General features: G+C 44.2%; 1 protein-coding gene across 1 annotated transcript in view; it reads left to right on the plus strand.

Annotated features, from left to right (window-relative positions):
* The first annotated feature begins 2,405 nt into the window (after nucleotides 1-2,405).
* Nucleotides 2,406-12,718, plus strand: part of afdna (afadin, adherens junction formation factor a) — a 61,328-nt gene continuing 51,015 nt past the window's right edge. The window contains 8 exon segments of the mRNA XM_079215304.1: nucleotides 2,406-2,595; nucleotides 2,782-2,894; nucleotides 3,339-3,496; nucleotides 3,726-3,886; nucleotides 5,988-6,145; nucleotides 7,642-7,726; nucleotides 7,947-8,096; nucleotides 11,206-11,250. Of these exon segments, the coding sequence (XP_079071430.1) occupies nucleotides 2,421-2,595; nucleotides 2,782-2,894; nucleotides 3,339-3,496; nucleotides 3,726-3,886; nucleotides 5,988-6,145; nucleotides 7,642-7,726; nucleotides 7,947-8,096; nucleotides 11,206-11,250 (1,045 nt within the window). The 5' untranslated portion in view covers nucleotides 2,406-2,420.

A 12,718-nucleotide genomic window follows, 5' to 3' on the forward strand; every position in this document is an offset into this window, starting at 1 on the left:
CGGACCATTTTTCTAGAGGGATAGGATTGTACCATTTGTGTTGAGGTGTGCGATCTCAGGAGTTGGCCTGCGGTGGTCTGCAAATATGTGCGCGCAAAACTGGAACATGGCCGTGAACATGGGGGTGTTGATATAGACAATAACCTGGAGGCACGGGTCCGTCGGACTGTACCATCTCCTTGAGGAAGGGGGCAGAAGGACATGTTGCAGTGGTCCATTCCCAGTGGTTGTACCAGTGTGTTTAATTATCCACCGCTGTCTCTTAGCTGGGCTTTGTTTGAACCCAAGTGGACTAGTGTCTCCACAGTTACCAACGGTTGCACAAGCTTAACAACGGCAACCATCAATGACCCACATTCCAGCAGTAAATCACAACACACTCGCACACACACACATTCCCAACTCCACCCTTGCCTATCGAAACTATGCTCAGTGTTTCCACGCTGCCTGGCTGTGTCCCTATCAGACATGGGAGAGAAAATGGGGGGGAGGTAACGGGTGAGAAAGATGGTGAGAGGGGAAGAAGAAGAAGAAGAAGAAGAAGAAGAAGAAGAAGAAGAAGAAGAAGAAGAAGAAGAAGAAGAAGAAGAAGAAGAAGAAGAAGAAGAAGAAGAAGAAGAAGAAGAAGAAGAAGAAGAAGAAGAAGAAGAAGAAGAAGAAGAAGAAGAAGAAGAAGAAGAAGAAGAAGAAGAAGAAGACAACACATCCTCTTACAGTCTTCTACTAACTGTGTTACTATATGCCAGAGGGAGGCCACAAACGGAAAGTAACAGTGTGAAATGAATCTAGTTCAATTGTGTAAATCATTGCCTCAAATCACGCCTCACACACACTCGTTTGTCTAATTTGCTGTAATCCTGAAAAGGACGCTCTTTCAAAATTGCTTTGTTGGCATCCTGACAGGAAAGATACCTTCGTTGTAGAGGAACTACAGTCGGGGGATTTCCACTTCCAAAGGCACAGCATCCTCTTCTCACATCATGAATAGGGATTTCATTAAGTTTGCAAGCAATAAAACCTTAAAGAAACGTAAAGCTTAAAGAAAAACACTCCTCCTAAAATCATAGTATAACTTTGATATCTTTCAGGGGAATACCATCTACACAATCCTCCGTGATTATTGTACAGATTTGTATGCACGTTTCAAGGCTGCATATTGTGGTTTTCGTGTCTCCACTCGTCTTTTTATTGTGTTTACGTTATTTTGCTCACGGTTGCTCCCATATTACTGCGATACTTTGCCATTGAGTTTGGCACAGGATCATTTCCGTCCCAGTTCAGTGGTTTTTCTCGTTTTCTTTTTTTTTTTTTTATCGCTGAGAGCAAGAATATATCGCCTATTAGTTTTGAGCACATGCTCACTTTCTAATGTCCACAAGCTCCCTCAGAGATCTAAGGCTTTCTGAGACGGTTCTAATGGCAGTAACAATGAAATAAGAGGCCAGTTTTACGGCTGGACCTTAACGAATGCACACCGTGTTACATATGATTATATCAGGACTGGGTGCGTTTATATTTGTTAAGACATTCTTGTTCCGTGGTAGAAGTCTGTGCAAAGCCGTTATTGCCGTCAACATGTCGGCAATAAATTTGCACCTACATGCGCGTACAGTGTCGATAGCCGTGGGCGTCTATTTCAGCCTGCTGTTTCACATCCAGCACTGGCTGTGCTTGAGCCTGTGCATTGTGTGTTTGTGCACGAGAGAGTGGTTTCCTTAGGCCAGCACCGTGAGAGAAGCCTAAAACACAATAAGGGGTAGTGCGTTATTTATGAGCCAGGAAGTAGGGACGTTTCCTGGAAAGAACATATGTCTTTTGGTCATTATTATCGGGAAAAATAAGAACTTCCTCTAAAATAAACTGCATTTAAAACCAAGTAAATGAAAAATAATTACCCGGAAGTTTATGAATGAGAATTAACACCGCACACAGATCTTTCAACAAACGTTTCTAGGAAACTGTGTTTATTGAAGTCGGCAGCAGTGCACAAAACTAAGAGAAAGAGGTTTGAACGCCAGGTCCCTGAATGACAAAACGGCCCTCTTTTCTTGTCGTCACACAACCTGCTGACACACTGCACTTCCTGGTTCTCAGCCAATGTCGCTTCTGTTCTCCCGTGACAGTCAAGGCTGCTGAACAGTCACCTGCACAGTTCTTGGTTGCTGACGACTGCTTTCATTTTTTTACAATCTAAGAATAATCGTCAAGGAGCTGGCTCGACATGAATAAGCTGTTTTCTTTAATGCCAAATATATTCACAGTGAGCAGGTTTTTGTACACATGTAAACATTAACAAACTGACCGTAGAATATACTTCTGCACTGCAACCACCCACCTCGGGTTAACGGTTTGTAAAACACACATGATGGACTCATTATCCATCTCTCTCTCTTGAACAGGACTTGGAGTTCCACGGCGTGATGCGGTTCTACTTCCAGGACCGCGTTGCCGGCAACTTTGCCACCAAGTGCATCCGAGTGTCCAGCACGGCGACAACGCAGGACGTCATCGAGACTCTAGCCGAGAAGTTCAGACCCGACATGAGGATGCTGTCCTCGCCGAAATACTCCCTGTATGAGGTCCACGTCAGTGGCGGTGAGTCCCGCAAACTCGGGATAAGACGGAGCTATCTTACCAATTCAATGTTAGGAGTAATAATAATATGACATAGTTGACTCTGAGATTAACTAGTTTGTCTGTGCGTGTGTGTGTGCGTGTGCGTGTGTGTGTGTGTGTGTGTGTGTGTGTGTGTGTGTGTGTCTCTGTGATTGTGTGTGTTAGAAGAGCGTCAGCTGGACCTGGACGAGAAGCCTCTTGTTGTTCAGCTGAACTGGAACAAAGACGACAGGGAAGGGCGCTTCGTCCTGAAGAACGAGAACGACATCCTTCTTAAGGTCGGCTGCTCTCTCTGTTGTTGTCGTTGGTATTTGGAGACGTTTTTGTGTACTTCATCAGGATGATTGAACAAACGCATCATGTTGAGATGCTTCCTGTCCATTGTAGAAGATATGACAAGCTATATGTATTTCTATTATACAGATTCCCCCATTTTAATCTTATTTCGTCTGTATTTTGATCTCAAGTCTGTCAAAAAGCCTGTTTCTATCATGACTAACTGTATACGTATATAAATATGGTTTAAAACCAAATCAAAACGCTTCATTACACTTGACTTAATAAGATGTCATTTTGTGAGATGATTGATGGGAAAACCCAGCTTGTCCTCCTCCAGTTTGTTCCCTCTTTTATACATTCAGAAACGTCATTACGAACTGAAGCCGGCTTCTCCTCGGAGTCGCTTGGAGCACCTCATTGACTCTTCTTCCCCTCTCTACCAGAAGAGTCAGAGTAATGGTCCGGAGAAGGAGAAGGATGGTGTGATCCAGAACTTCAAGAGGACTTTATCCAAGAAGGAGAAGAAGAAGGAAAAGAAGAGGGAGAAGGAGTTCGCCCGGATCCCCGATGGAGACGAGCAGGCGCTCCCCCGGGAGGACGGGTAGGATACACGCGCTCATCCATCTTTCTGTCTTGCACTTATACATCCTCTCCGTCCTTGGAGAGGATCTAGTTTTTTTTTTTGTCCCAAAAAATGCACAGAAAGCTCCAAAAGAGGAAAGAATCAACTTTGACCTTTCTGTTCCTCCATCTATCTTCTTTTTCCCCCTCCCCCTCACTCATTCTGTCACTTCCAACATGTCATTCGTCTCCCTCGTTCCATGGTTTAGGGAAAACAGTCGCCTGGCGGCTGAGGTTTACAAAGACATGCCGGAGACCAGCTTCACCAGGACGATCTCCAACCCAGAGGTGGTGATGAAGAGGAGGCGCCAGCAGAAACTGGAGAAACGCATGCAGGAGTTCATGAGCAGCGATGGGAGGCCCGACTCAGGTACTTGAACCTGTTTGTGGAGCTTCTCATGACCCCTTTAAAAAAAAATGTGGACGTGTGTCCAGACAATTTCCTTCCAAACCCAGCTACAGCTCTGATCAGCCAATCATTCATGTCTGTCAGAGAATAAACAAACAAGCTTCACCGTACGCCTCTGAGACAGAACCGCGTCGAGGCACAGATCCAGATAAGGGTATGAAGACACTTTTGCTGGAGCTTGATTAGATTTTTTTATTATGAAATCGAGGGAGTTTTAAACCACTTTCCCTTACAGCTGGCTGTGTGCCCAGATGCAGCACCCAGGCACGGCCGTAGTCGAAGGAGTGATGAAGAACTCGATGATTCTTTTCCTCCAGAGCTTCCTGCAAGAGATGGTGAACTTGTTATAAGGACAACCATCTCTGCATCGCCTCCTAGTTAAAGACATATAATGGCCTGCCAAGACAAAAGAGCACTTAAGCATTCTGAGAAAATGGGAGTACAAATATTTTGTTAGATGAGGCTAAAAATGTAACTCTTTGGCCTGGTTCCAGACCTTTTGAATCACCGCCCACAGCGCAGATAAGCTCGGATAGATTTGGCGGTGTGCTCACTCGGACAGTTATGGCCAAGGGGTTGGAGGTTGACCAGAGTAGGGATGTCATTAATGAAAGGTAGCAATAGAAACATGTAGACATGCTTTGATGAGATTGATGCTGTTGTAAGAAGACTAACTAAAATGGAGGGAGTCTCCACGCTGAACCTGGTTTAAAAAAAACAAGTAGCACCCAGGTAATAACATCCCTACTATGTAGCACGGCATTGGTGGAAACTACAGAATACCTCACAGAAGCAGGAGACAAAAAGACTGATCAGGATTTAGGGAACGACAAGTGGGGCCAAATCTAAAAACCTGCTCCCAGAGTGACTGTGACATCATGCAAAGATTCAGAGTCGGTTTGGCTTCGGAAACGAGTCCCGATGTCCTCGTGCGGCCTTGAACCTCAGACAAAGTCTGCAGAGCGACTCGAAGGTCACAGTTCGCTGCCACTCTTTGTCCGGCGTGACGGAGCTCGAAAGATCTGCCAGGAGGGCCGGAAAAGAGTGTTCTGCAGCTGTAATCGCCACCAGTAGTGCTTATGGGGAAGTTAGGTATTCACTTTTTTTATATGTACGTTCACCGATCATTCAGTTTCGGCTGGTCCACAGAAGACCAAATGGACATGTTGACCCACACTAAAAGAAGCGTGCACACGTTGAATGAATGAAACAAACACGCTGGCTGGTCCGGTGACTCACACATTGCCCAATCATTCTGCCAGACAGACAGATGGACAAGTGAACCCGACTCTAAAAACTGCTTTAACCACTGTCCACACAGACCCACGGTGGGACAGGGTGGCTTGTGGTTAGACGATGACGTTGTCCCAGCAGTAACTGCTATTTTAAACAAGCTCGTTTTATATAATGCTTCTCGAAAACCCCGCTCTGCTTTGCTGAAGACTCCCATGTGGGTTTTACGAAGGCGATCATTTCTAGTTGACACATCACGGTCACACGGCTACGCGTGTCTCCGTATGAAAGTGCGGTACGTTAAATATGTTTTACGAGCGCCACAGTGACTCCCCCCCTCCCCCCTCCGTCTGCAGGTTCTATTTTCCTTGAAGGAAAATGTAATTCAGTACTTTCAATTTCCTGTTCTGTGTATTCATGTCATACGTTCAAGTCAGTATGGCTGCACAGAAACATGGTGGTTTCTATGTCCCTGAAGAACCGATCATTACCGTTATTGATTGGCGTGGATGGTGTTGGAGCTAAAGAAGACGTATTATTATCCAGCATCGGTGTATTACCTCGTGGCGGTCGACAGACTGCCAGCTTGGAGAAGCAGCCATGAGTACCAACACGGGAGCAAAGCAATGTACTGCTTTGGAGGGGGAACATCAGCATCAGTATACAAGCCACCAAAAAAAAATAAATAAATCAATATCAGTTCAAGTGTATGCTATATTTACAATGTTTTCACCGCTTTACCCTGCTGTCAGACAGCCTAAAGCAGCACGGGCATTTTATCAGAAAGGTGCAATTACTAACAAAATATGTGTTTCGTTCTTTCCTGCAGGAGGCACTTTGCGTATATACGCCGACAGTCTGAAGCCCAACATCCCATATAAGACCATCCTGCTCTCCACGAGAGACGCGGCTGACTTTGCCGTGGTGGAGGCGCTGGAGAAGTACGGGCTGGAGAAGGAGAACCCCGCAGAGTACTGCATCGCCCGGGTAACGACGCTCATCCATCTCACTGCCGCTCCTTCACCTTTTTAACTTTGAGGACCTCATCTAAAAAGAAACTTAAAAAAAAACACCATCAAAGTACAAACCAAAACCATCACATTTGTTCTGTTCTTTTATGAGTTAAACTACTTTTAGGAAAACTTGGCTTTAGTACCGTAATATGCAAGTTTTGTTTGTGATTCACAAGCTCCTCCAGCTGCAGTGGATATCTTCAACAGATGTTGAGTCCCATTGAGTATACATATTTGATCGCAGCACCTTATTTGTCCTGATTCAACATACGCATTTGACATTCAAAAGGGAGTGTACTGCCGACCACTGCCCACTTCTTAACACCTACACCCTCTTAGTCTCCGCTAAACACAACCTCAATCTTCTTGTATCATCAATAAACACATCTCCATCATCCATCTTCCTTTTGAGAGCATCTTTGCAGAGGACAGCCAAGGTCGCGCACACGCACACGCACACGCACACGCACACACACTTCAGATTGAAACAGAATGCTGCTTGGCACTAAAACCTTTGGGAGGAATGCAATTGCTTTCAGACTGAGTGCTGTAGCAGCAGCAGATGCTCTAGGTCTGTGTTTGTATGTGTCTGTCTTTTGGGCTGTGAGTGAGTGTATGCGTATGTGTGCATGTGGCCGTGACTGTGAACTTGGCTGCCCTCTCAACAGCCTCTCCCATATCTATCCTCTCGGATGGACTCTGGCTATGGCCAATCATATGAAATAACTGCTGCTCCCACAGCCAATACAGGGGAAGACGCTCCTGGGACTACACGCACGCACACACATTCTCACTCTTAAAACGCACCCACGCACACACGCAGTTGATAGTCAGTAGCAATTTGCTGAAGAGACTAAAGCACAGGGAAAGTCCATTAGGTTTGTGAGCATGAGGAATAAGCACTAGTTTCCTACCTAGTAGCATGTTAGTGTATATGTGTGTGTGTGGTTTTGGGGAGAGGAGGATGTTAACTGAGATGAGGCTGAACTGGATGTAGGACGGGTGTAGACTACAGTCAGCGCTGCAAAGAATTTCAGAACAACTGCTATATTTACAGCATCATTTTATTAGGGAGGGAGAACCTACATCTCTGCTCTTTGTTCTCAAAACCTGTTCAAACTGTTTGTAATGACTCATGCCAACTTAAAAATGTGTCTTCTGCCATCAAGGAGTCATCTCCATTTGTATCCAGTGTACACTGTATATTTCAGACAACCTAATGCGTTAAATTAAGTTTAGTAACTTAAAGGTTTGTTCATACACTGAGAGACAATCTACATTGTTGCATAGTTGGCACTCGTTAAAGAGCCCCGAGAACATTTGCATACACGATCGCACAAATCTTTTTTGGCTCCCTTGTTTGTGTTTTATGAGGCAAACAATTTTTGCCAACTCAGATAGAGCCACTGGTAGAATTGGGTGTATTTAATTGCTTAAGTGACTGATTTGTTTTCTGTGTTTTCTTCGCAGCAAGATGATAAGTCGGGCAAGGAGGTGATTCTGGACGATTCTGAGTGTCCACTGCAGATCTTCAGGGACTGGCCTGCTGACAGAGGTAACACACGCGCACTTAGAAACATGCTTTCTCTCACACACACCTCACAAAAAATATTTTAAATGTAGTTCTCTGAGACTCAGTTGCTCTTCTCTTGGCCTCTACCGCCCCCACCTGCTGCCTTACGGCCATTACAGCTGTGTTCGTGGCTTCTCACCTCCTCAGTCTTATAGGACATTTCAGTGTGACATGCTAAAGCTTTTATCATGTCGTGTATCAGGAGCACTGGTGTTCCAGCTGAAGAAGAGACCCCCCGACTACCAAGGGAGGAAGGGAAGGAAAGCGGACGACAAAGGCCTGCGAGGGAAGGACGGCAGCACCAGCTCACTGCCGCCAGAGAAACTGCCTTACTTGGTGGAGCTGAGCCCAGGTAAAACCCCCACACACAACACCCTCAATGCCTGCTGCTGCATCTGTGACGTCTTGGGTCTAGTACCCCATCCGTCGCTACTCGGATGAGCACTGCTGCTGTGACAGGTGGTGGCCAGCAGGCAGCAGGGCAGCTGCAGTAGATGACATGCAGGGTCACTCAAAGGTTACATGTGCTAATGTGAGTGAATCACGTGTGTTCTGTGGTTTCTGTTCCCTCCAGCATGGGATTTCCACTCACTGTATAAAGGTGACAGCAGGGGGTTGAGACTTGCTGCAGTATATTTTGGAGGCAGCTCTTAAAATGAGCTCAATTCACCTCTAGATGTGCTACCTCTGCTCAAAATAGCTGCAGCTACATTCTGAGTCCTTGATGCTCAAGCACAACTAATATTAAGTATAATCTAACATACAATTGTGAGCCTATACCTCACCCAATTGTGAGGGAAATATTAGACCGTTCCTCAATATTTAAATAATGTAACAAAGGCGATATGGATCAAGCTCTATGCAGTTATGTTTTTTTAGCTCAATCTGCAGACATATATATTTGTATTAACAATCCAAAACAGAGTTCAACTGAATTTGAGTCTGCATTACAAATCCTGCACCAGACGTGTAAATGTAGTGACCCAGTTTAACAAAAAGAATATGCCAGAATCCTGGAGCTACAGTTAACATCAGACTGTTTTATGAACACTGACTGAATAAAATCATCTTCTGAACCGCAAGAAGGTTTGAGGAGTTTTAAAAAATGCAAAAATTAAACTCCTGTCACATTTTACTCAGTGGCCTCTCTGCAAAATATAAGTCGGTACAATCATGGCTAGAAGTGGGTAGAACTAAAACATGTCTTTTTGTTTTCTTATTTTTTATGCTTTACGGCAGGGGTGTCAAACTCATGTTAGTGAAGGGGCCGCATGCTGCCCAATTTGATCTCAAGTGGGCCGGACCAGTAAAATCACAGCATATTAACGCATACATAATGACAATATTTCTCTATGTTTAAATCATTGGTGAAGGTTTTTGGATGATAAACCCTATTTTAAGGTATTTTTACAATAAACTAGAAACATAAAGACCAAAAATTCAGACATCAGCCCACTGTTTACCTGCCTGGGCTCTCCTCTGCAGATTCCCTCTCAGTTGAGCAATATTTATAGTAATGTCAGTGGTCTAATGAATTCTGACTCTGGGTCAATGTATAGCGTGCCCTAGGGCTGGGCGGTATGGCCAAAAATTCATATCACGGTATTTTGTAAGATTCTGGCGGTTTCGCGGTACATCACGGCATTTTTTTTCCAAATAAACACATTCATTTATTGACGTCGAAAAGGACCGTCACCGCCATCGTTATTCACCACTCGCTCGCAACTGGCCAGCAGCTGTTTTGATTGGTACATAGGGTTCTAACCTGGAGGGATTTAGGACCCAGGGGAATACCTTGATACTAGTGGCGCATGCGCAGCCGTAACGACTATTGTCATTCTTCAGCCGGCAGCAACATTTAATGTTTACAGTCTCAGATACGTGTACAGCGGTCTGAGCTACTTACGTCTCACGGATATAAGTTGACTCAGGGTGTGCAAGACATGACATCGCCAAAAGGCATGATGGGTAAAGCCCGCCCACTGTGCTGCACAGGAAAAGACTTCTTCCTTCACAAGAAAAGTCTTCCTGTGTGGGCGGTGCCATTTACCCAGCATGCCTTTTGGCGATGTCATTTTTTGCACACCCTGAGTCAAATGAGTTAACATGAGACGTAAGTAGCTCGGTCCGCTGCTCCTTCAGCTTCAAGCTGTGAACATTAAATATTGTTGCTGCCAAACAGCAGTGACCGGTATGACGGTATGTGAACAATTCATACCGTATACCGGCTGCAATTATTCTGTGGGCCAGACTGGATCCCCTGGCGGGCCGGATCCGGCCCGCGGGCCGTATGTTTGACACCCCTGCTTTACGGTATTATAACTCAGTTTAATTTCATTGATAATTTATTTTACAAAAATGTAAGAATTCATTCAGTTCCCCTGAGGACCGCATCATTTATTTATTTATAATTTTTTGGTTAGTGTACCTGATTTATTTATGGTGACATTTTAATTAAGAGATGTAAAATAGAGTGATTCATTTAGTTTCAGTGATCTTAACACAAACATTAGGTTTGTGTTAATTGTACGCCCATGCGTCCCTGTGAGAAAAGGAGGAATATCGATGTCTGAATTAGAAGCAGACTGGGTAGGGTCAGAGGCTTGGAGTACGACAAAAGGTAAGTCGCAACAACAACAAACTCCTGGAATGTAGTGAAGAAATCCCGGCGTGGAAACAGCACTGTGATGCTTATAGAAAAGGCGGTTGGGAAGCGGCATCTTGGGGAAACGACAGCTTAACCTTCCTAAATGTGACCAGCCCTAACAGCTTGTTTCTTGCTACTGATCCCTCTCTCTTTAGCTTCCTCTTTGTTTGTCATGTGCCTCATATCATTCACTTATCTGGGCTGATGGCGACCCAAACACTTCTCAGTCCAGTCCAAGAATATACTAACACATCTACATCATTCCCTGTCAGGCTGATGGGGAGGGTCGCAGTCTGTGGAAAAGATGGAAAATTTATTTGGTGGCTCTAATAAATAATGGGTGCTGAGACTGTGTGTATGTGAGTGAGTGAGTGAGTGAGTGTGTGTCCTGCGTCCTTGATAACCAATTTAGATCAAAACCAAACGGCTTTGATTCGTGTGTGTATGAGGCTGTAAAGGAATGACTGTAGCTACGGTTACCTGCAGCTGAAATGAATGCTCATCCTTTAAAGTTAATTTAGGGTTAGAACATACTGTCTGGTAACATAGTATTGCATTACATCGCAAAAGTAGACAGTGAAAGGTGCTCAGAAACATTTTGTGTGTGCGTGCGTGCTTGTATGCCTCCATCCAATTAATGGGTTAACAAGGTAATGCTGCATTTTTCTTCCTTGCTGCATTTTCACCCTCTGCTATGTGTCTGTTTTCTTTCCCACCTTCTTATGGCATGGTTTGTATGTTTGCGTGTGTGTGTGCGTGTGGGGTCTTGTGCATGTGTCCTTCTACCTCCGCACCTGCCTGCCTGTTTGCCTAGGGCGAGGGAATCACTATGCCTACTACGCCTATCGGCACCACGAAGGTAAAAACCTCCACCACACCTCCTCTGTGTCTGTTGCAATGGCTGATGGGATTATTGCGAGGGGGTGCAGTGACTCCCCAGTTGGAAGTTGGCACCGCCCTAGTTCCCTCGACAAAAAGCCAATGGGGTTTTTCCTTTTGGATTTGAAACAAGCTCTGTGGCACGAGCATCATTTTGTTTTTTGGAAGCGTGAATACAATTGCCAGAAATACAAAGCTAACGTTGGGCTATAAGTGACTACACCACGGTAACCTGACATAATGTCACCACCGCTACGATAAAGGCAGACTTTTAGTAGTCAAATTTGGCCATGCCTTCTTTGAGACACGTACACTCCCAAGATGGGTATTTACTGTCATAGTACAAAAAGTTAGTATTTCTTAAGCGTGTGTTAACTACAGAGCTTATTTCAGGCATCAAACCAAAAACACATTCAAGAAAACACATTGACATTGAGACGAGGGAACCTAAAGTGTAAAAAAAGAAAAAGCTGACTCCTTGCTGGGTTTTGGGACTCATTCCTGTAGCAGTCTATATGTACAGCTATTAGCAATCTAGAGTTTTCAGTTTCTTTATTACATCAGTTTAAAGTAATTATTTGACATTTTGGAATAAATGTGCTGAGTTAGATGAGAGGATGATAAATATGAAATCTCTGTTAATTAGCTTAGCCTAGCTTAGCTTAGCCAAAATACTGGAAACGGGGGGAAAAAGCTAGCCTGGCTCTGTCCAAGGGTAACTACATCCACCTAGTCTAAGCTAGAACTAGCCAACCGGCTGCCGGTTTTAGCTTTATGTTTACCGTACGGACATGAGAGTTGTATCAATGTCGCCGTCTAACTCACAGCGAGAAAATAAATTAGTGAATTTCCCCAAATTAGATTTGAATAAAATGTATACTTAGCAGTTTGCTAAAAAAACGTTTTTAAGACATTCTAAAGTAGTCATTGGAAGACTATTGCATTTGTATTGACAGTTATACTGAAACATAAATCATTTTCAAATGCTTTTAAGATTTCGGACCTTGCACTCAACTGTCTCTGCTAGTAAATACTCTGTACAGTGCATTCTTAAACAAAGTCACAAGATTTGATGTAGAAAGCTACAAATCAAGCATTGCTTTTGGAGTATTACACTTGAGTGTGAACATGAAGCGTATTATTATTGAACCTCAACGGTGCTCTCACAGATGCTGGTAGCCATGATTTTTCCTCAAACCTCATTAAATCACTGTGAAGGCCACGCTGTCCTGGTAGCCTTGTTATATTATATTTTTAGATGCTATTATGGTATGTTTTTCTGATACCCTTTTATTTTTTCCTTCCCCCAGAGCAGCCAATGCTTCCCCTTTTTTCTTTGGTGAACTAATATGCCGCTTTTTTACTAAACTCCTGTTTACTAATAATCAATAATTGCTCTGCAGCCCAACCAGCCACCCCCTGTTTATTTTGCCACATTAGCAGTGTAT

This window comes from Taurulus bubalis (genome assembly GCF_910589615.1).
Source record: "Taurulus bubalis genome assembly, chromosome: 3".
NCBI lineage: Eukaryota > Metazoa > Chordata > Actinopteri > Perciformes > Cottidae > Taurulus > Taurulus bubalis.